The sequence below is a fragment of the Oncorhynchus mykiss genome, chromosome 12 (assembly GCF_057628025.1).
Source record: "Oncorhynchus mykiss isolate SJ-2025 chromosome 12, ASM5762802v1, whole genome shotgun sequence".
NCBI classification, from domain to species: Eukaryota; Metazoa; Chordata; class Actinopteri; order Salmoniformes; family Salmonidae; genus Oncorhynchus; species Oncorhynchus mykiss.
The window spans coordinates 50,158,403-50,182,676 of NC_143033.1; the positions used below are offsets into that span (position 1 = coordinate 50,158,403).

The 24,274-nt window shown below is 42.8% G+C and overlaps 1 protein-coding gene across 40 annotated transcripts in view; it reads right to left on the minus strand.

Moving 5' to 3' along the window:
* dlg2 (discs large MAGUK scaffold protein 2) overlaps positions 1-24,274 on the minus strand; it is a 242,131-nt gene that overhangs the window by 61,714 nt on the left and 156,143 nt on the right. For 29 of the 40 annotated variants that reach the window (XR_016485103.1, XM_090192669.1, XM_090192663.1 and 26 more), the window contains 2 exons: positions 6,640-6,693; positions 1,366-1,416 (listed from right to left, as the gene is read on the minus strand). Coding sequence is in view for 38 of the 40 variants with exons in the window: in XM_090192669.1 (XP_090048795.1) it covers positions 1,366-1,416; positions 6,640-6,693 (105 nt within the window). In the remaining 2 variants the exon portion in view is untranslated. Of the gene's footprint in view, positions 1-1,365; positions 1,417-6,639; positions 6,694-18,942; positions 19,545-24,274 lie in introns of those variants that run through there. The other 11 variants (XR_016485104.1, XM_090192678.1, XM_090192676.1 and 8 more) reach the window with 1 other exon arrangement.

Below are 24,274 nucleotides of genomic sequence, written 5' to 3' on the forward strand. Positions count from 1 at the left end.
AACTTTCACGTTTGCGCTTGACCGCAATGGAGTCCCCAGAGGATGACGTCATTACTGTGATACAGAGGCGAAAGCAGAATTCTCAAAGCCAATGTTTCTGTGTACAACAACAAAGCTCTATCAATTTTATGAGCCATATCCCCCTCGACGCGTTTACAAAATGAATGTGGATGCTTTGATTAAATTGCTAGCTGATGGGAGTAGGGTCTACGGTTGCAAAATTCCGGGAACTTTCAAGAAATTCACAGTTTCTTCCCAAATCCCAGTTGAAAGATTCCCGGAATTCGGTGGGAATAAGCAGGAAACCAAGATTAACCAGGATTTCTGGAAAATCAGGGAATTCATTGAAAGTTCCTGGAATTTTGCAACCCTAGTAGGGGCAACTCTTGACTAAAAATTCACCCTGTAGGCTGAGCTGACGGACACAGCTCAACCAGGCTGCGATGGAAGTAATGACAGCTAGCTCACTCAAGTGCACACATAATCAAAGCCCATTGGCTAGATAGGGCAATGGAAGTGGAGTGCATAGATAAAGGGTCCTGTGAGGTGAAGCCTGAATACACAGATGCAGAGTCAGCATTAGCCACTCTAAAGCCACCCTGTTTCTTTCTGCTCTTGCCCGTCAAAGGGTGAGCTGTGCAGTGAAGCACCAAATGATTCAGCCTCCGCTGTTGGATGAATTATCACTTCCTTTGGCTGAACGGACCTTTTCCTATTGTAGTTTATTGTTTCAGGTCACAAGGATCCTTTTTTTTTAGCTGTCAAAATGTAATTCAGCAGCCAAGCTAAGCCTTTTATTGGCCACTGAGCCTTGGGGATGTTAGCCCTGGCTTTTGTCATGCAAATGCTATGTCCCAATTAAGGGCTGGCCTGCTCAAAATACCCGCAGGACTTGGATGTTTGTGTTACTCTAGCTTGTCTGGCTAAGATCAATTAGCTTTAGTGGAAAGTAAAACGGGTTCCTGTTTAAGTTTGTCAAAGGCACAGTAACCCCAGGCTTTCCTCTTCATGCATCAATTTGAAATAAAAATGGTGACGCAATCACAGTTTGTTATTCTGTTCTTCAGTTTGTGGAGTCATCTAGCTTCTCCAGCAGCTTCAAAATGGTATCAGTTAGCTTCTTGTTTGTTCTATTCCTCCCGTAACAGGTGTATGGGGTCAATATCATTTGAAAGATATTGGCCTATTAACTTATCCTGCCTGTCACATTCAACGATTATACTTCCTAGTTTATGAAGCCCTTTATGGGACATGTCTGAGATGAGCATGAGACAGGATATGGCATCCCTCGTTCAATTTAAATGACTGTAATGTCCTGTCCGGGTCATTTTAGAGTATTTTCAGATCGTGTGTTCATCAACTCACCCGCTCTAGCGTGATTTCTTCAAACTCATATTCAATTTCTGTCCCGTTCACCTGTGGGAAAACAAAATATAAAATAAATTACGTATACCCAGTACATTACTTAGTTTCCTATTTACAGACGTGTGAGCATAGTCAGGGTTGGGTAGGTTACTTTCTAAATGTAATCCGTTAGTTGCTTGTTACCTGTCCAAAATTGTAAACAGTAACCTATCTTTTGGATTACCCAAACTCAGTAATGTAATTTGATTGATTTTAGTTACTTTTAGATTACTTTCCTCTTAAGAGGTATTAGACAAAAATAAAAAATAAAAAATATTCCCAATTGATGGACATCTATAGCAGGATAAATCAATATTAGAGTTTACATAGCTGGCCATACATGGATGTTGCATTTGACTTTATGGGTTATGTGGGCTTCTTCTAACCCATTGCTTTCTACTTCAAATAAAATAAAAATACAATTTGGCTATATCTTAACAAAACAAATTCTGTCAGATCTCCAGTTATTCCAATTAATTGAATACCCCTTGGTCTTCAAGAATATGAATGCCACCTGCTGTATTATAGGCCTAATGGACACTTTGATATCTAGATCATTTGCAGCTGTTTAAGAGTTTTAAAAGTGTATGAGTTTGAGCATGTGTCCGTTAGTACTATGGACAATATTTTTGTATCCGCACAAATTAGATTGAGAACTAAAACCACCACTCATGGTCTTTTTAAATTAAACTCGTTTTTGACAGATTGTGGAGCACAATACCACAGAGGAGTTGAGAAGGGACGAATTCCCTCAAACTTTATTCCATAAGCTGGGATCCACACTATGCACTGGCTGTATCCACTGGTCGAAAAACAATGATTTACAGGCAGTTCAAAACTTCTTCAATTCAACCATTATTGGGTTAAAATACACCAGCCTGGTCTCTAGACTAGACGCAACATAGTAAACGGAAATCTGGGAGACTCAAATTAGTATAATAAGTTACGTTGGGTATGGTTGCATAAGACAGAAGGTTACTTGCGGTTGGGTTGGGGTCATGGATGGGTGGGTGTTAAACCTAACCTGAATCTCCAACCCTAACCCCTAGCCTAGTTAACGTTAGCCACCTAGCTAGCGTTAGCCAACTAGCCACATAGCTAACGTTAGTAAATTGTAATTCGTAACATATCAATACAAATTGTAATTGATGATGGACATCCACAAATTAACACATACCATACCAAAAGTAACATATTCAAATTAGTATGATATGTTACTTTTGGTATGGTATGTGTTAATTTGTGGATGTCCATCATCAATTACAATTTGTATTGATATGTTACGAATTACAATTTACTAACGTTAGCTATGTGGCTAGTTGGCTAACGCTAGCTAGGTGGCTAACGTTAACTAGGCTAGGGGTTAGGGTTGGAGATTCAGGTAGGTTATCCAGGGTTTTCGTTTACTATGTTACATCTACCCCTATTTAGATATCAATAATAAGTGATCTATATCGCCCGTAGGCTACACCACTGCTGTCGTCCTTACCTCCAAGCGTATATTCAAATTATTAATATAATTTTTTTTATTTTACCCCAATTTCATGGTATCCAATTGTTGTAGTAGCTACTATCTTGTCTCCTTGCTACAACTCCCGTACGGGCTCGGGAGAGACGAAGGCTGAATGTCATGCGTCCTCCGATACACAACCCAACCAGCCGTACTGCTTCTTAACACAGCGCGCATCCAACCCGGAAGCCAGCCGCACCAATGTGTCGGAGGCTACACCGTGCACCTGGCAACCTTGGCTAGCGCGCACTGCGCCCGGCCCGCCACAGGAGTCGCTGGTGCGTGATGAGACAAGGAGATCGCTACTGACCAATCCCTCCCTAACCCGGACGACGCTAGGCCAATTGTGCGTCGCCCCACGGACCTCCCGGTCGGTTACGACAGAGCCTGGGCGCGAACCCAGGGACTCTGATGGCACAGCTGGCGCTGCAGTACAGCGCCCTTAACCACTGCGCCACCCGGGAGGCCGCGTATATTCAAATAATAATCTTTGGATGCCGACAGCAGTCGCACCATTGGAAGATATAGCTAGCTATAGCCTACAAAAGCCTATTCCTGCATTTGGTGTGTCATCATAGTGGTCTCTGATTTGTGGTCAGACTCACTGAGGTGGAACAAACTTAAACTTGTGCCTTTTTTCAATGGAGATTTGAATGTCATTGAGAAAAAAAAATCTGCATATTCTTTCTGAATTTAAAAGTAATCCTATAAGTGATCATTTATAATCTGATTACAATCTTTTTGCTGGTAATTTAACGGATTACAGTTACAGTTTTTTTGTAATCAGTTACACGTAGCTTGTTACTCCCTAACCTTTGTCATGGTAGTCTTGTATTAGTGTCTTCCATTCCTTTATAATAATAATCACTCCCAACATCTGTAACAAAAGTTAAGTCTGTCTGGAACATAGGATATGAGGCTTACAAGACAATTCTTCTGACGAGCTGGTCTTTGCATCAATGATTATTTGGACAAACAATTTCACAGGGACTATTCAAGTTTTAGGTTGATCCCGAACGTACTGTATCTGCTTTCTTTAGCAGTGTAAATATGTAAAAACATCATGTAACAATTTACATAACACATGAACATACCCATAGACCTCATTTCTAGATCATAGGTCAATCTTATCCTGTCTTGTCCTAGAAAATTCAAGTCCAAGAATTTGCTCAAAGTCCAAGCCACAACATCAACTTCCCCAAATTAAATTTCAAGTCAAATGTTATGTCACATGTGCCGAATACAACACCTTACCGTGAAATGCTTACTTACAAGCCCTTAACAAACAATGCAGTTCAAGAAATAGAGCTCAGAAAATATTTACTATATGAACTAAAGAATACAATTAATAGTAACACAATAAAATAACAATAACGAGGTTATAAACTCGGATGCCGAGGAGATGTCATACCACGCGGTGATGCAAACGGTCAGGATGCTCTCACTGGTGCAGCTGTATACATTTTTGAGGATCTGGGGCCCCATGGCGAATCTTTTCAGTTTCCTGAGGAGGAAAAGGTGTTGTCATGCCCTCTTCATGATTGTCTTGGTGTGTTTGGACCATGATAGTTTGTTGGTGATGTGGACACCAAGGAACTTGAAACACTCGACCCACTCCACTAAAGCCCCGTTGATGTTAATGGGGGCCTGTTAGGCCCACCTTTTCCTGTAGTCCACGATCAGCTCCTTTGTCTTGCACACGTTGAGGGAGAGGTTGTTGTCCTGGCACCACACTGCCAGGTCTCTGACCTCCTCCCTATAGGCTGTCTCATCGTTGTTGGTGATCAGGCCAACCACTGTTGTGTCATTAGCAAACTTAATGATCCTGTTGGGAGTCGTGCTTTGCCACGCAGTTGTGGGTGAACAGGGAGTACAGGAGGGGACTAAGCACTGTGTGACCCCGTGCTGAGGATTAGTGTGGCAGATGTCTTATTGCCTACCCTTACCACCTGGGGGCAGCCCGTCAGGAAGTCCAGGATCCAGTTGCAGAAGGAGGTGTTTAGTCCCAGGGTCCTTAGCTTAGTGATGAGCTTTGTGGGCATTATGATGTTGAACACTGAGCTGTAGTCAATGAACAGCATTCTCACATAGGGGTTTCTTTTGTCCAGGTGGGAAAGGGCAGTGTGGAGTGTGATTGAATCATTTGTGGATCTGCTGGAGCGGTATGCGAATTGGAGTGGGTCTAGGGTTTTGGGATGATGGTGTTGATGTGAGCCATGACCAGCCTTTCAAAGCCCTTCATGGCTACCGGCATGAGTGCTACGGGTCGGTAGTCATTTAGGAAGGTTACCTTAGCATTCTTGGGCATAGGGACTATGGTGGTCTATTTGAAACATGTAGGTATTACAGACTCGGTCAAGGAGAGGTTGAAAATGTCAGTGAAGACACTTGCCAGTTGGTCAGCGCATGCTCTGAGCACAATTCCTGGTAATCAGTCTGGCCCTGCGGCCTTGTGAATGTTGACCCGTTAAAATGTCTTACTCACATTGGCTACGGAGGGAGTGATCACACAGTCGTCCAGAACAGCTGGTGCTCTCATGCATGCTTCAGTGTTGCTTGCCTTGAAGTGAACATAGAAGTAATTTAGCTCATCTGGTAGGCTTGTGTCACTGGGCAGCTCGCGGCTGGGCTTCCGTAATCCGTAATAGTTTGCAAGCCCTGCCACATCCGATGAGCATCAGAGGAGCTGTAATATGATTCAATCTTAGTCCTGTACTGACCCTTGGCTTGTTTGATGGTTCGTTAGAGGGCATAGCGGGATTTCTTATAAGCGTCCGGATTAGTGTCCAGCTCCTTGAAAGGGGCAGCTCTAGCCTTTAGCTCAGTGCGGATGTTGCCTGTTATCTATGGCTTCTTTTCATTTATTTTATTTTACCTTTATTTAACCAGGTAGGCAAGTTGAGAACAAGTTCTCATTTACAATTGCGACCTGGCCAAGATAAAGCAAAGCAGTTCGACACATACAATGACACAGAGTTACACATGGAGTAAAACAAACATACAGTCAATAATACAGTAGACAAATAAGTCTATATACAATGTGAGCAAATGAGGTGAGATAAGGGAGGTAAAGGCAAAAAAAAGGCCATGGTGGCGAAGTAAATACAATATAGCAAGTAAAACACTGGAATGGTAGATTTGCAGTGGAAGAATGTGCAAAGTAGAGAATAGAAATAATGGGGTGCAAAGTAGCAAAATAAATAAATACAGTAGGGGGAGAGGTAGTTGTTTGGGCTAAATTATAGATGGGCTATGTACAGGTGCAGTAATCAGTAATCTTCTAGTTGGGATACTTTAAACTGTGTCCAAATGGCTTTTTGAAGGACTTTTTGAGTCCCAGTGCCAACAAATAGAAACCATCAATAATAAATATCTGTTAAGAGAAAAGTTCTGATGCCAAACCAAAATGCTGGCTTTTGGGCTGTACAAATCAGTGGTCCTGTGTAGGTAGGTGTTTTATTTATAACAACTATCAATAATTCACAATAGTGGCCTTATTTGTTTTACCCATACACTGTATGTTGTGTTCCAGATAAATATTTAAGAATATAACGTTCGGCCATTGACAACCAGTGCTGAAAAGTCTTACCTGTAAAGACTACTTAAAGTGGGTATAGGGTTGCATGAAGTTGCATCTTGCATTCAAATCAATCCACATGGAAATATATGCAGTTCGTACTTAAACACAATAAAATCAATTGCCGAAAATTGTAAAAGGAACTCACGTAAGGTACAGACTCCAGAGTATCCGTGTTGACAATTATTGGGGCGGGACTCGCCTGAAAAAGAGAGAAAAGGGGGGAGAGAAGGATAAGAAAAAGCAAGAGAAGCCTGGACCCACCAGTGTCCTACTTTCTATAAATGGATCCAAAGGACAGCTTCTGGATCATGTGGTGACTTCACCCTGTATCATGAAGAATTCCAGAGCCTTCCTCTAGACGCTAGTGCCGTCGGAAAGTATTCAGACCCCTTGACTTTTTCCAAATTTTGTTACGTTACAGTGAAAATTTGACCCCCATTTTCTCCTCAATTTTGTGATTACGAACTTGTCTCATCGCTCCAACTCCCCAACGGGCTCAGAAGAGGCGACGGTCGAGTCATGCGTCCTCCGAAACATGACACCCCAAACCGCGCTTCTTAACACCTGCTCGCTTAACCCGTAAGCCAGCCGCACCAAAGTGTCGGAGAATACACCGTTCAATTGACGACCAAAGTCAGCCTGCAGGCACCCGGCCTGCCACAAGTAGTCGCTAGACCACGATGAGCCAAGTCATGCCCCCCGGCCAAACCCTTACCTAACCCGGATGACGCTGGGCCAATTGTGCGCCGCCCTATGGGACTCCCGGGCAAGGCCGGTATCGACAGGCTGGGATCGAACTCCAAGCTGTAGTGAAGCCGCAACACTGCGCTGCAGTGCCTTAGACCCCTGCGCAACTCGGGAGGCCGGTTACAGCCTTATTCTAAAATGGATTAAATATATAGTTTTTTTACAAATCTACGCACAATACCCCATAATGACAAAATGAAAACAGGTTTTAGAAAGGTTTGCAAATGTATTAAAAATAACAAACATAAATACCTTATTTACATAAGTATTCAGACCCTATACTATGAGACTCGAACTTGAGCTCAGGTGCATCCTGTTTCCATTAATCATCAATCAGATATTTCTAGAACTTGATTGGAGTACACTTGTGGTAAATTCAATTGATTGGACATGATTTGGAAAGGCACACACCTGTTTATATAAAGGTCCCACAGATGACAGTGCATGCCAGAGCAAAAACCAAGCCATGTCCGTCAAAGAAATTGTCCGTTGTGTGTCGGAGCACAAATCTGGGGAAGGGTACCAAAAAATGGACCCCAAGAACACAGTGGCCTCCATCATTTTTAAGTAGAAGAAGTTTTGAATCACCAAGACTCTTCCTAGAGCTGGCCGCCGGGCCAAACTGAGCAATCGGAGGAGAAGGGCCTTGGTCAGGGAGGTGACCTTCCAGAAGGACAACCATCTCTGCAGCACTCCACCATGTGCTGCAGAGATATTAGAGTGACCAGACGGAAGCCACTCCTCAGTAAAAGGCACATGGCAGCCCGCTTGGAGTTTGCCAAAAGGCACCTAAAGGACACTCTGATGAAACCAAAATTGAACTCTTTGGCCTGAATTCCAAGCGTCACGTCTGGAGGAAACCTACGGTGAAGCATGATGGTGGCAGCATCATGCTGACGGGATGTTTTTCAGCAGCAGGGACTGGGAGAGTAGTCAAGAGTCAAGGCAAAGTGCAGAGAGATCGTTGATGAAAACCTACTCCAGAGAGCTCAGGAACCTCACACTAGGGCGAAGGTAGCTGTGCAGCGACGCTCCCCATCCAACCTGACATAGCTTGAGATGATCTGCAGTGAAGAATGGGAGAAACTCTCCAAATACAGGGGTGCCTTCCCCAGATCTGTGCCTCGACACAATCCTGTCTCAGAGCTCTATGGACAATTCCTTCGACCTCATGGCTTGGTTTTTGCTCTGACATGCACTGTCAACTGTGGGACCTTATATAGACAGGTAGAAACAGCTCAAAGATGATCAATGGAAACAGGACGAATCTTAGCTCAATTTCAAGTCTCAAAGCAAAGGGTCAGAATACTTATGTAAATAAGGTATTTCTGTTTTTTATTTGTAATAAATTTGCAAAAAAATCGAAAAACCTGTTTTTGCTTTGTCAATATGGGGTATTGCTTGTAGATTAATGAGGAAAGCATTTATTGAATTAATTTTAAAATAAGGCTGTAACATAACTAAATGAGGAAAAAGTGAAGGGGTCTGAATACTTTCTGAATGCACTGTATTTGCAGGTCTTTGTCAGCCAGATACTTCTAAGCAATAAGATGGCTCCACATTATCTTCCAATAGCCTTTCTGGTGCTCACTCTTACAGAATGCCCTGAAAGGGAAAGGCTGGCTCAGGCAAGTGATTCCGGTGTCTTTCAGCCTTTTCTACTAAACCTTTCGATGTTTCCATCAAACAAAGCTCCTTCATATTTTTACAAATTGTTTGGAGCAGGTAGACTGATGTGTGTGTGTGTGTGTTTGAGGCAGAATGGGGTTTGTGTGTAAATCAATATCTCTGATTGAGACACTTTCTGCTTACAATGCACTGCTGCTAATTGACTGCATAGATTCTCAACCACACAATCTCTCTCAATCAGGGAGAGGAAGGACGAGAGAGAGAGAGAGCATGTGTGTATGTGTGCATGCACGTGTGCAAAGAGAAAGGGAGAGGGGAAGATTGATTTGAGTGCATTTAAATGAGCAGCACTCAAAGAAATCAATTGAGGGGCTATTCAGGATTATGATTATTATTCAAAGGCAGTTTATATTTAACCGGCAGAAAATTAATGTAAACCTTTTGGGGACTTCATAAAACCACACTGGTCTAGGTTACACTATGTGTAAAGGAGGAGTGAGGAGCTAGATTTTCCCCATGCAATATTCATCGTAATGTCACACACACGCACGCACGCGCACACACTAGCTTGGTACTCAGAATGTGTGCAAGTATAAGTCATGTGCACACAGCTGAATACATGCAGTACATACCGAGTACAGACACTGTACTATTGCATGACTGCATTTCCAACCAATTTTTGTCTTCCTCTCTTGACAATGGTGCACACTGACATCAGTTCTTTCAGAAAAGCATATTAAGTCTGAGGCCCTATCTAAATTTCCTGTGATTCCTCGCATCACATCTCCTCACTTCCTCGTCGACCGTATTGGAGGATATGATCCAAAGTCCCTCCCTACAATGTGTTTTGAGAAGGACGCAAGGAGAGATGATGCGAGGAACAGAGGACAGACAAATTCAAAAAGAGCCTGAACCTACAACAAAAGGGACTGATCGGGATTCACTGTGGGGAGCCTGGTCTGATCTACATCTGGGGTTAATTAGGTGTTAATAACTACAATACACAGAGCATTGTTAATTACAAGTCTAACACCGCGTCCCAAATGGCACCCTATTCCCTTTAAAGTGCACATATTATGAACAGGTTCCATCAGGGTCTATTTAAAAGTACTGCACTACATAGAGAATAGGGTACAATTTGTATTGCATGAGAACGCTTTTAGCTATCGGAATTCCACCTCAAATGTATAAAACATGCAATAACTTGGCAATATCACCAAGCCACTCTGTCTGTGGATTACTGACGATTAGTTGAGGATGAAATGTGAAAATGTTTCTGCTGAAGACGGTAGCATCCCAAATGGCTCCCATAGGGCTCTGGTCAAAAGTTGTGTACTATATGGAATAGGGTGCCATTTGGGATGCAGGCAACTTCTTATATTTGACTGCACAATGTAGCAGAATATATCAACAACTATTTCAACCACTTATGCTGCCAATGATTTTTAGCCTTTCACTGTTCACCTAGGCAAATAACATACATGAACATTTACAATGCCTTCAGAAAGTACTCTCCTGTAACACACATTTTGTTGTGTTACAGCATGAATTCCGAATGGATTAAATTAACAAAAGATTCTCACCCATACAACACACAATACCCCATAATGACAAAGTGAAAACAAATTTTTAGAAATGGTAGCGCATTTATTGTAAAAGAAAAACAGAAATATCTCATTTACATAAGTATTCACACCCCTGAGTCAATACTTTGTAGAAGCACCTTTGGCAGCAATTACAGCTCTGTCTTTCTGGGTAAGTCTCTAAGAGCTTTCCACAGCTGGATTGTGAAAATGTTCCATTATTCTATTCAAAGTTCTTCATGCTCCGTCAAGTTGCTTGTTGATCATTGCTAGACAACCATTTTCAGGTCTTGCCATAGATTTTCATGTAGATTTAAGTCAAAACTGTAACTCGACCACTCGAGAACATTCACCGTCTTCTTGGTAAGCAACTCCAGTGTAGATTTGGCCTTGTGTTTTAGGTTATTGTCATGCTGAAAGGTGAATCAATCAAAAAGTTTTACTCCTGAACTTATTTAGGCTTGCCATAACAAAGTTGTTCAACACTTATTGACTCAAGAAATGTCAGCTTTTCGTTTTGAATGAATTTGTCAAAAATTCAAAAAACATAATTCCACATTTGACATTAGGCCAGTGACAAAATACATCAAAATGGTATCTATTTTAAATTTAGGCTGTAACACAACAAGATGTGTAAGAAGCCAAGTGATGTGAATACTTCCTGAAGGCACTGTAGCACCACTGGTGCTGATCAAAACATAACAAAGGGGAAACTTTCATCCTGTCAGACATATCTTAAGCTGTTACTTTAGTGTGGGATGTTGAGAACCCTGTACTCCAATTTCTCAGTGCAGCCATCGTGCTCCAGTTCATTTTGCTCAATAATTTAAGGGTGAATCTATGTGTAGTGCACCATGCGTAGAAATAACACATCTATAATTTACAATAATTTGTTCACATATAAAAACAGTCAACAACAAAAGCAGATAAAGAGAAGGAGAACAAGAGAGAGATTATTAAGAGAGGGGGAAACATCAAGGTTGCGGCAAAGGAAAGAAAGTTGTCGGTCTTGGAGAATGGTTTAAATGATGGTGGGAGATAAATGAAGGGGAGATAAAGGTAGTCCCAAATCAATGTAGTCCCTCCTGGATTTGACTTTTTTTAATGTTTATTTAACTAAAGTCAGTTAACAACAAATTCTTATTTACAATGACGGCCTAGGAGCAGTGGGGCAGAACGACACATTTTTACCTTGTCAGCTTGGGGATTCGATCTAGCAATCTTTAGGTTACTGGCCCAACGCTCTAACCACTAGGCTACCTGCTGCCCCCCTGGATAGGGATAAGCCCATCAGAAGACAAGGTGAAATAAGTACTATGTTGCTTACACCTATCCAATCCCTTCAGGAGTGCCCAGGGAGGAGAGTCTACCCAGCAAACAGGGAACCTTCCCAGAACATTAGCTAAGATTCCCATTAAGTTCTAGTAAGGGTTTTCTTACATTAGGATGGTAACATCCCCAAAACATTCAAATAATGTTTTTGATGAATTTTTGTTGTTGTTGTAGAAACACATTTTTATGAAATATCCTTAGAATGTTCTTCTAAAGTTCACAAACAATTTGTGCACAACATTTGTAACAATCACCACAGAACATTCTCATTAGGTTTCCAGGTAATGTAATAACACAATTTAACAGTAATGTTTTTAGGACACTGCCGCAACAAAATTTTGCCAAAATACAGCAAACAAAAAGCCAAAATACAGCACACAAAAAGCCAAAATACAGCACACAAAGTTGTAGACACATTTACAACATAAAACACAAAGCACTACAGTTTAAAAAAATACACATTACACATTGAACAGCAAGATGATTTGGGAACGTGTGGCGCCACTAGGGTTCAAAACATTGACAGGCCCCACTTAATTTTCCATCATAGTGTTCAGGCTAGCTTTCAACTAATTTAAAGGGACAAGCCTGTGTAATTTCAGGACTTTTTGAAGCGCATTCCAACCAGAAGGGGTAGAGAACTTGAAAGCTTTTTTCCCTAGCTTTGTACCGGCCTCAACAAAACACAATCATGTGAGCGCAGGCAATAGTTTTAATTGGAGCTGTCTCAATATGGCCTTATAAATAAAAACGTACCACTGATTTAATCTCCGATGAACTAAGGAAGGCCAACCCACTCTCGGGTAGAGTGATGTGTGAGCGGTTTGGAGTTAGTAACAACCCTCAGCGGCCCAAACCTCAATCCCTGTACACAGGCATTTTCCCCACTGCACTAAAAACTGATATGGTGGAGAAAAGTAATCTAGAATCTTCAGCTCTTAGCAATTTTTGGGCCAATCTCCAACCCATTCTTAAACAAAATTCTGGAGAAATTGGTTTTCAAACAGCTAAATAATTTAAGTGACAACTGTATTTCTGTATTCCAATCTGGTTTTCGGGCCCACCACAGCACAGAGACAGCTGGTGGTAAATTATCTTAGAGCCAACACAGATGCCAAACAGCATCCCAGAGTCGCCTCTTCACTGTTGATGTTGAGACTGGTGTTTTGCGGGTACTATTTAATGAAGCTGCCAGTTGAGGACTTGTGAGGCATCTGTTTCTCAAACTAGATACTCTAATGTACTTGTCCTCTTGCTCAGTTGTTGCCCCGGGGCCTCCCACTCCTCTTTCTATTCTGGTTAGAGCCTGTTTGCGCTGTTCTGTGAAGGGAGTAGTACACAACGTTGTTCGAGATCTTCAGTTTCTTGGAAATTTCTCACATGGAATAGCCTCCATGTCTCAGAACAAGAATAGACTAACGAGTTTCAGAAGAAAGTCTTTGTTTCTAGCCATTTTGAGCCTGTAATCAAACCCACAAATGATGATGCTCCAGATACTCAACTAGTCTAAAGGCCAGTTTCATTGCTTCTTTAATCAGCACTACAGTTTTCAGCTGTGCTAACAATTGCAAATGGGTTTTCTAATGATCAATTAGTCTTTTAAAATTATAAACATGGATTAGCTAACACAATGTGCCATTGGAACACTGGAGTGATGGTTGCTGATAATGGGCCTCTGTATGTCTATGTAGATGTTCCATAAAAAATCTGCCGTTTCCAGCTACAATTTCCTTTACAACATCAACAATGTTTACACTGTATTTCTGATCAATTTGAGGTTATTTTAATGGATTAAAAATGTTTACTTTTCTTTCAAAAACAAGGACATTTCTAAGTGACCCCACTACTTTTGAACAGTAGTGTATGTACAATAAATGTCTAATACATTGTCATGTGATTGCAAATATAATGTGTTTCTACATGGATTGTTGTTACATTAAAGAAACATTAATGGGCTGTTCAACATGTAATTTTGTCATTCTGGGAGCATAGGAATAACATTCAAAGAACATTGATGGAATGTTTTGTGCACACATAAACAAACATTACAAGAATGTCTGGAAGAAGAACTGGACAGATCTTGTGTCATATCTCCACAATGTTCCCACAACCTACAGAAATATTTTCGGAACTTTTAAATAACATAAAATAGTGTGTTCTGGGAACGTTCTTACAACACCAGGTGAATGTTTTCTTCCAACCTAATAGAAACATTGTAATTATCAGCACAACTGGACAGGTTTGTGTTTTGGGAACAAACCGTAGCACCGTCATATCACCACAAAGTTACTACAACCTGAAGAAATGTGTCATAAAAAATGTGATGTCCCCACAATTTTCCCACCAGACTGTTCCCACAACCTAATTAAATATTCTGGGTACCTTTAGAAAACTGACAGAATGTGTTCTGGGAACGTTCCTGCAATGTCAGGCGAATGCTTTAAACATTGTATAATCATCAGCACAGCGAGACCGTTTTTGTGCTATGAGAACATTTGCCGTAACCTAAGAAATGTTCTGGGAGCTTTCACAGAGCCCATTTTTAGTTTGCTGGGTAGGGGGTGATTTGGGATTTAGGGGTAGAGAGAGGAGTAGAGATTAAATGAGAGTGGAGCACAGTAAAAGAGGAAAGGACAATATAGCAAATGAGAGATAAGTGATACAGAGAAAAAAGGTCCCATTTGGGAGGCAACCATTCTCTGTTCAGCTCCATGTATCAACGGGAAACTCTAGTAAAACCAGAGTGCTGCATTGCCTCATTGAAATCCTGTAGCCCTGTTGATGGATGATCCGACATTATTTGCTCTTGGCACACATCCCCATGGCAATTTCAGTCGTGCTACGGTTGCACAAACATTATACATCGGACCAATAAGCATGCATTGCATAAAGGTTTAAAGCAAACCTTTAGACGTCACACATGATCCCATTGTAATTGCCAAGATTGGTTATGTATTTGGAATTGGGAAGTCATCTTTTTTTTATTATGGTCTGAATTATTATGTTATGGCATAGTGCCTTATCTGTCAATGACAGATAGACAACCAAACAACCCAAAAACTGACTGTCAGATCTGACACTGTTTTGGACAGATTTTTCCCATAGGCAACTCCAACATTGACACTTTACTATACTGAACAAAAACATAAACACAACATGTAAAGTGTTCCATTTGCACAAAAATATGTCAAATTTGTGCGCACATTTGTTTACATCCCTGTTACCACGGACGTCGTCATGGAAATGACCGGACCAAGGTGCAGCGTGGTGAGCGTACATTTTCCTTTGTTTATGTCAATGTCGCCAACAAAACAAAGAATGAGGGCACGACCGTGAAGCCTACTAGGGCTATAGTGCCACTAACAAAGTCAACTACCCACAAAATACAAAGGAAAAAAGGCTGCCTAAGTATGATTCCCAATCAGAGACAACGATAGACAGCTGTCCCTGATTGAGAACTATACCCGGCCAAACCATAAAAACATAGAAATAAAGAAACTAGTATGCCCACCCTAGTCACACCCTGGCCTACCCAAAATAGAGAATAAAAGCCTCTCTATGGCCAAGGCGTGACACTGTTAGTGAGCATTTCTCCTTTGCCAAGGCAATCCATCCACCTGACAGGTGTGGCATATCAAGAAGCAGGTTAAACAGCATGATTATTAAACAGGTGCACCTTGTGTTGGGGACAATAAAAGGCCAATCTGTAAAATGTGGAGTTTTTTCACACAACACAATGCTACAGATGTCTCAAGTTTTGAGGGAGCGTGCAATTGGCATGCTGACTGCAAGAATGTTCAACAGAGCTGTTGCCAAATAATTCTATGTTAATTTCTCTACCATAAGCCGCCTCCAACGTCATTTTAGAGAATTTGGCTATATGCCCAAATGGCCACACAACCGCAGATCACTAGTAACCACGCCAGCCCAGGACCTCCACATCCAGCTTCTTCACCTGCGGGATCGTCTGAAACCAGCTACCCGGACAGCTGATGAAACTGAGGAGTATTTCTGTCTGTAATAAAGCCATTTTGTGTCTGATTGGCTGGGCCTGGCTCCCAAGTGCCCCTGCCCAGTCATGTGAAATCCATAGATTAAGGCCTAATTTATTTATTTCAATTGACTGACTTCCTTATATAAACTGTAACTCAGTAAAATCGTTTGAAATTGTTACATGTTGCGTTTATATTTTTGTTCAGTATAGTTGAAAATACATAATTTCAACCAATTATGTCAATGAAATTACATCTTTTCAGACAGTTTTACTCACTGGGATTGTGCCACTTCTCCTCTCAGGAACTGAGAACCACAAATAGTCTCATTCCTCTCTCTAATAACCTTGGTCAATACACTACAATACTGCACCTGGGAGCAAAAGACATTGAACTCTGTTTGCCAATACCATGAAATTACATGATATGGTTTCATTCAGAAGTTGAGATTTAAAATGATGTTAGGACATGTAAAAAAGCTTATGGAGCAGATAGCAGGCTTGCCAAAGTCTAAATACAAAGCAGCCCAAGAAATAATGCTGCAGTTTCTGTGATTATTATCTGTGTATAATTAAGATTTATTTATATCAATGACTCATGTGAACCCATTAAAAATGCCAAATCCATTCATATTTCAAAGTCCAAATAGTGTGTGTGTGTGTGTGTGTGTTTGTTTTGCCCACTTACTTACCTGAGCCTCTGTCCACACTCTCCCAAAAGTCTTATTTCAGAAACCGGGGAGGTTACCAAACACATTTTTACCAAAGAGATCTGAACATTTCCATCCAAAATCTTTAAAAACACTTTCGTAAGTCAATGAACTCTGGCGACAAGATTTTCAGTCACAAAGACGCAGGCCTACACGCACACGCACATGAGCCGTGCAAACACACTATTTCACAGTGTATCACGGATAAACTCAGCAAAAAAAGAAACGTCCTCTCACTGTCAACTGCGTTTATTTGCAGCAAACTTAACATGTGTAAATATTTATATGAAAATAACAAGATTCAACAACTGAGACATAAACTGAACAAGTTCCACAGACATGTGACTAACAGAAATTGAATAATGTGTCCCTGAACGAAGGGGGGGGGGGGTTAAAATCAAAAGTAACAGTCAGTATCTGGTGTGGCCACCAGCTGCATTAAGTACTGCAGTGCATCTCCTCCTCATGGACTGCACCAGATTTGCCATTTCTTGCTGTGTGATGTTACCCCACTCTTCCACCAAGGCACCTGCAAGTTCCTGGACATTTCTGGGGGGAATGGCCCTAGCTCTCACCCTCCGATCTAACATGTCCCAGACGTGCTCAATGGGATTGAGATCCGGGCTCCTCGCTGGCCATGACAGAACACTGACATTCCTGTCTTGCAGGAAATCACACACAGAACAAGCAGTATGGCTGGTGGCATTGTCATGCTGGAGGGTCATGTCAGGATGAGCCTGCAGGAAGGGTATCACATGAGGGAGGAGGATGTCTTCCCTGTAACGCACAGCGTTGAGATTGCCTGCAATGACAACAAGCTCAGTCCGTTGATGCTGTGACACACCGCCCCAGGCCATGACGGACCCTCCACCTCCAAACGATCCCGCTCCAGAGTACAGGCCTCGGTGTAACACTCATTCCTTCAACGATAAACGTGAATCCGACCAACACCCCTGGTAAGACAAAACCTTGACTCTTCAGAGAAGAGCACTTTTTGCCAGTGCTGTCTGGTCCAGCAACGGTGGGTTTGTGCCTATGTTGCCCGGTGATGTCTGGTGAGGACCTGCCTTACAACAGGCCTACAAGCCCTCAGTCCAGCCTCTCTCAGCCTATTGCGGACAGTCTGAGCACTGATGGAGGGATTGTGTGTTCCTGGTGTAACTCGGGCAGTTGTTGTTGCCATCCTGTACCTGTCCCGCAGGTGTGATGTTCAGATGTACTGATCCTGTGCAGGTGTTGTTCCACGTGGTCTGCCACTGCGAGGACAATCAGCTGTCAGTCCTGTCTCCCTGTAGCGCTGTCTTCGGCATCTCACAGTACGAACATTGCAATTTATTGCCCTGGCCACTTCTGCAGTCCTCATGCCTCCTTGCAGCATGCCTAAGGCACGTTCATGCAGATGAGCAGGGACCCCGGGCATCTTTCTTTTGGTGTTTTTCAGAGTCAGTAGAAAGGCCTCTTGTGTCCTAAGTTTTCACAACTGTGACCTTAATTGCCTACCGTCTGTAAGCTGTTAGTGTCTTAATGACCGTTCCACAGGTGCATGTTCATTAATTGTTTAGGGTTCATTGAACAAGCATGGGAAGATCTGTGAAGCTATTTGGATTTTTACGAATTATCTTTGAAAGACAGGGTCCTGAAAAAGGGACGTTTCTTTTGCTGAGTACAGCTATTCACTTTAACATCGCCAAGCTAATGGACTGGGAGGAGAAAGCATTGCTACATTCACATATTATGCAAGAGTGCATCTTTTGAACAGCGCATCCTCAACTCACACATCATTTTAGATGTGACGCCTACTGGGTATCTGCCTGCTCTGGGGTGAAGTTTCCTCTAGGTACAGATCTAGGATCAGCTTCCCCTCCCCAAACTCTAACCATTAGTGGGGAAAAACTAAACTGAACCAAGCTCAAGGTCAGCGACTTCACCCATCTATCTGCCCACAGCTTGTGTCACTCTCTGAGGCAAATCTCACAGAAGTCTCCTTTTTAGAAAACACAGTAAAACAGAGTAATGATTCAGATGAATGTCTGAATTAAAATGCATCCTAGCTGCATTTAGTTTAGGCTTTGTCCTCTTGTTAAGACAATGCCTGTTGGCATATTGGCATAGCTACTTAATATTGTAAAGTTCTCCAGCTCTATGCAGCTCCCAGCCGTCAACCAAGAACCCTGAAGATTACACACGAAAGATATAATCCAAATTCAGCACCTCGGCTTTAGCCCGTGAGTGGGTTTGCTGAGACGGCAACTCATTCCCTCCCATACGGCGCCAAGGGGAACACACACACATACCACACACACACACACACACACACACACACACACACACACACACACCTACCTAACCCTTGCTCCTATACTGCTATATAACAAAATCCCTCCTCAATCCTGTCACCCTAATGGTCCCCTTAGAGCTGCTCTGATCTGGATCAAAATGCATGAATGGTTAGTTACCTGGTAGTGGTCCTGCCAGCTCTGACTCTGCGGACAGCCGCATTCGGACCACAGGTCACAGCTGCCTCCTTTGGCGCGGACCACAGAGCGTCCTGGGCTTCTCCAAGAGCTTTCAGAGTGGGTAGCCATAAGACGGCCCCTCTGCCGGGGCAGAGTAGCACCCCCTGAGGCTGAGCCATAGTGGTATCCCTGGGGCGGTTGCTGCTGCCATCCACAATAGCACGGCACCTCTCCACAACCCCTTCGGTCCATCTCCACAAAGCAGCTCTGCTGTTTGTTCAGGTAGGCAGCAGTTATCCTGCCCCGTGCAATCCCTTGCTCCCTCTCTCTTTAAGGTTTCTTGTCTTCCGTGCTCTGTGAACAAGGGAGGTGATGCTCGACTCCTCTAACGATAAATTAACAAACGACACTGTTAAGTTGGCAGTGTGTGTGTGTGTGATTCCCTGCTCTGAGAGAGAGTGCGTGTGCATGTGTGTGAGTGAGTGGTGACAGAGAGCCTGTACTTCTGTTAGAGACCAGGCATGATAGGAAAGTGAGAGGCAACAACAGCAGCAGCAGCCAAGCAGCAGCTGTGTGTGTGAGAGAGATATAGAAAGAGAGAGATAAGGGGTGGTCAGGGGCAGAGAGAGAAGGTGGAAGAATAACAAAGAGCAGAGATGAAACAGAGAGAGGGAGAGAGAGAGAGAGAGAGAGAGAGAGAGAGAGAGGGAGAAAGAGGAAAGCTGAATTAGAGAGATAGAAAGAAAAGCTGAATTAGAGAGAGAGAAAGAAAAGCTGAATTAGAGAGAGAAAAAGAGAGAGAGACAAGCAGAGATAGAAGGGGCTGGCTAGGATCTTTTGCGTTGCTGGCCATGGGCTGGCTGGTAGCTCTTTGTCAATAGATGACTCAACCTGCAGCACAACATGACGGCATCCACAAATCCAGGCAGAAGCAATCTATGCTCCGCACAGCTGGGAATTTGAGACCAGAGCCTGCACTACAAATTGGTTCAGGTGGAGACAGCCTCTCTGTTTTCAATTACAGATGCTTCTGTCTTTCTTGCCACTTGAGTTTCTAACTGGGTTTGATAGCATTCTTACCTCTAAACTGCCTCCACCAAGAAACACATGGACCGAATCAAACCCAGATTGAATCATTGTCACTTGTAGTTTTAATGATACATATTTCTCTGTGTATGACTGTAATTCATACGGTAGACTGCATGGCATTGTAGGATTTTCAAATGCTATCTCATAAAATGGTAATAAAGAAAAATGTGTTCTTCTTGTCCTTTGGACAATGACAATACATTGTGGAGATTGAAATGCGTCTCAGCACAAGGCACGTGGCCTATCAATCAATGACCAACCACAATACACACTCCATGATTGATAGAATTTAAGTAGGTGGCCAAATGATTCATGCATTGGGAAGAATAAGGTCACTGGCACTTCCTTATTCAATGAAATGTCTATTTTTTTATTCCAGCGTCAGATTTAATCACAAGCGAAGGGCTTTAGATGGAGTAATTGATGCTAAACCGCTCAGGCTAAAATATCCAGCTGCTTTTCGATCAGATTAATGCCCCACACTGACATCTACTACTGCACAACTGTTGAAAACAAGCCGACCACAAAAACCCTACTAGAAATTTCACAACAGATTAAAGGTAGACTCCGCGATATGATGTAGATGCAGAAAATAAACAGCATTGTGGGTCAATTTCCACAACAGCTAAGAGCATTGAAGTATGAGGCTCAACTTCCCAACTGTTTTGGTGTCCTGGCTACAACGCTGAAACAGAGTGACGCGAACCTGAGCACATCCACAGATACTGTGTGTGACTGTGATAGCAAAGTCATGTGAGACACATTTAGTATGATATGTTATGTTTCGTATGGAATGTATTCATTTGTGGCTGTCCATCACCCCATTCGTATTACATGTTACGAATTTGCAAACGTACAATATGTTACGAATTAGTAAAACGGTTTCCTTTTGTCCAGGTTTGAGATTGCGTCATCTGTGGCGCTGTTGGGGTGGTATGCGAATTGGAGTTGGTCTAGGGTTTCCGGCATGATGGTGTTGATGTGAGCCATGACCAGCCTTTCAAAGCATTTCATGGCTACCGACGTGAGTGCTATGGGCGGTAATCATTTAGGCAGGTTACCATCACTTTCTTGGGCAAAGGGACTAGGGTGGTCTGTTTGAAACATGTAGGTATTACAGACTCGGCCAGGGAGAGGTTGAAAATGTCAGTGAAGACACTTGCCAGTTGGTCCGTGCATGCTTTGAGTACACGTCCTGGTAATCCGTCTGGCCCTGCGGCTTTGTGAATATTGACCCGTTTAAAGGTCTTGCTCACATCGGCTATGGAGAGCGTGATCACGCAGTCGTCCGGAACATCTAGTGCTCTCATGCATGTTTCAGTGTTGTTTTCCTCGAAGTGAGCAACAACGGCATTTAGCTTGTCTAGTAGGCTTTCGTCACTGGGCAGCTCGCGGCTGGGTTTCCCTTTGTAGTGAGTAATAGTTTGCAAGCCCTGAAACATCCGACGAGCATCAGAGACGGTGTCGTAGGATTCAATCTTAGTCTCGTATTGACGCTTTGTTTGATGGTTCGTCGGAGGGCATAGTGCGATATCTTATAAGCATCCAGATTAGTGTCCCGCTCCTTGAAAGCAGCAACTCTAGCCTTTAACATGCTAAGTAGTTACAAAGTAGTTAAAAAGTAGTAAGTAGTTGAACAGTTGCTAATTAGCTAAAATGCTGAAGTTCGCAACCTATACGCCAGACCGACCACCCTGCATTCGTTTTTGCCTTAAGTAACCATCGGACTTATGTAACCATACCAACATATCATACTCATTTCTAGTGTTCCGGATTTACATTTACTATGTTAGTCTAGTCTATGAGACCAGGCTGTAATCAGACCCGGTGTCATTGGTGACATACTTCTTTCCAGGCAGCCTTTGAGGCTCCGGAAATCCTAACCTTGCCCATTAGTAGTGAAAATGCTAACCTGACCCAAGATCAGTGTCTAGAGGCCACTTCACCATACTCCAACTTTGAGAGATAAGCACTACAATGGAGTAGGAGTACCCAGAGCCTACAGAATACTTGATAACAACACAGGACAGAAATACTTTTACATGACAGAGGATACTCTGAATCCTGGATTTCATTGAGAGGTATCAGATATTCTGTTTCTACATTGATAGGACATTATGGATATCAGTATAACATACTGGTCTCAGAATACAATTATAAGGCAATCAAAGTGGCCAAGATTAGGTTTGGTGAATTACATGATCTACAGAGTTGCCTTGATGGTATAACACTTCCATGGACCACCACATAATGAATGCATTTATAGTGTCTTCCCAATACAGGTTGCCTACCACTCAACATGCATGCATGCATGCACATACAAACACTTACTCACGCATGCATGCATGCACACACACACACATTTTTGGAGCCCAACTCTAATCTCAATCTGCTGTTTACACTACTAATCCTTTGCACTCCGGATCTATGTCAGCTCGATTTCATCAGATATCCAGGGTGCCTCCCACCAGTGACCTCTCCCCCTTCTCTTGAAATGTAAACTCGTTCACTATTTCCCACAAATCTAAAATCATTGGGCTGGTGGGAATTTTCACCATATTTCTTATACCAGTCATTTCCTTTCAAATCAGTGAAGGGATGTGAACAAGTGCACATTTATGAAGTAGTGATAATTAGGACATAGGACATTTTATATGTGCAAGAGAAATTTACCTCTCAAGAGCAAAAAAAAGTTCTGTCTACCTATAGATTTAGAAATAAAACTGAATGGACACATAATGGACCTTATCCACAAAGCAGCTGTTATGTTCTGAATCTAGGCTTGAAGGGTAAGAAGAAAAAGTGCTCCAGAAAATAGTGCAGAAATGTTCCTCATGTTTAACCTTTAATTCTGTTATGAAACTGTTATCTACCATATTACACTTTTTTGCTTATGCTGAACAGTCCCAGCAAAGTCAAGAAAACGTGACTTCACAATGTGACACATGGCAATGCCAAGGGTGAAAAAGTCAGCTTCCATTGCTGAGAAGCTTCTTTGGTTGCAGTTGACCATTAAAGATGTGGGAGTTACATCATTTCTGCAGGCATTGGTGTCGGTCTCTGCCAGCTCAATGTTTGTGGGGGCTTAATTACATTGCGGAAGGCCTCCTCTCCCACTCTGAGGCTGACAGGAGTGTGAATGGATACTGACTGTGTCTGACAGCATCAGTACTGGGGGAAGATCCTGTGGGGTTGACAGAAACGCAAGTCTCAAAACCGGGCCAGAGCTCAGCAATGCCCCCTGCAGGCCTTGTGGAGAATTTGTTTCACAGAGTAGAGTCACTGTTTTGGCAAGCCAACTTGTTGTGTGAAGAGTGACTAGGAGTGGGGTTAAGTTGCTCCTAGACAATGATCTTGGATCAGTTTCACATTCTCCCCACTAATGGTTAAGGCCCGGATTGGGGGAAGGGGATGCTGGTGCTAGATACACTACATGACCAAAGCATGTGGACACCTGCTCGCGATTAGGCCTGACTCGCAGTTGTCATTCCAATTCATCCCAAAGGTGTTCGATGTGGTTGAGGTCAGGGCTCTGTGCAGGCCAGTCAAGTTCTTCCGCACCTATCTTGACAATTTCTGTATGGACCTAGCTTTTGTGCATGAGGGCATTGTCATGTACAGAATTGTCTAGAATGCCTAGTATGCTGTAGAGATAAGACTTCCTTTCACTTGAACCAAGAGGCCTAGCCCGAACCATGAAAAACAGCCCCAGACCATTATTCCTCCTCCACCAAACTTTACCGTTGCCACTATGCATTCGGCAGGTAGCGTTCTCCTGGCATCCGCCAAACCCAGATGCATCACTCCAGAGAACGCTTTTCCACTGCTCCAGAGTCCAATGTCGGCAAGGTTTACACCACTCCAGCAGACTCTTGGCATTGTGCGTGGTGATCTTAGGCTTGTGTGTGGCTGCTTGGCCATGGAAACCCATTTCATGAATCTCCCAACAAACAGTTATTGTGCTGACGTTGCTTCCAGAGGCAGTTTGGAACTCGGTACTGAGTGTTGCAACCGAGAACATATATATATTTTTTTACATGCTACGCGCTTCAGCACTCGGCGGTACCGTTCTGTGAGCTTGTGTGGCCTATCACTTCGCGGCTGAGCCATTGTTGCTCCTAGAAGTGTCCATTTCACAATAACAGCACTTACAGTTGACCGGGGAAGCTCTAGCAGGGAATACATTTGACGAACTGACTTGTTGGAAAGGTGGCAACCTATGACAATGACACGTTGACAGTCA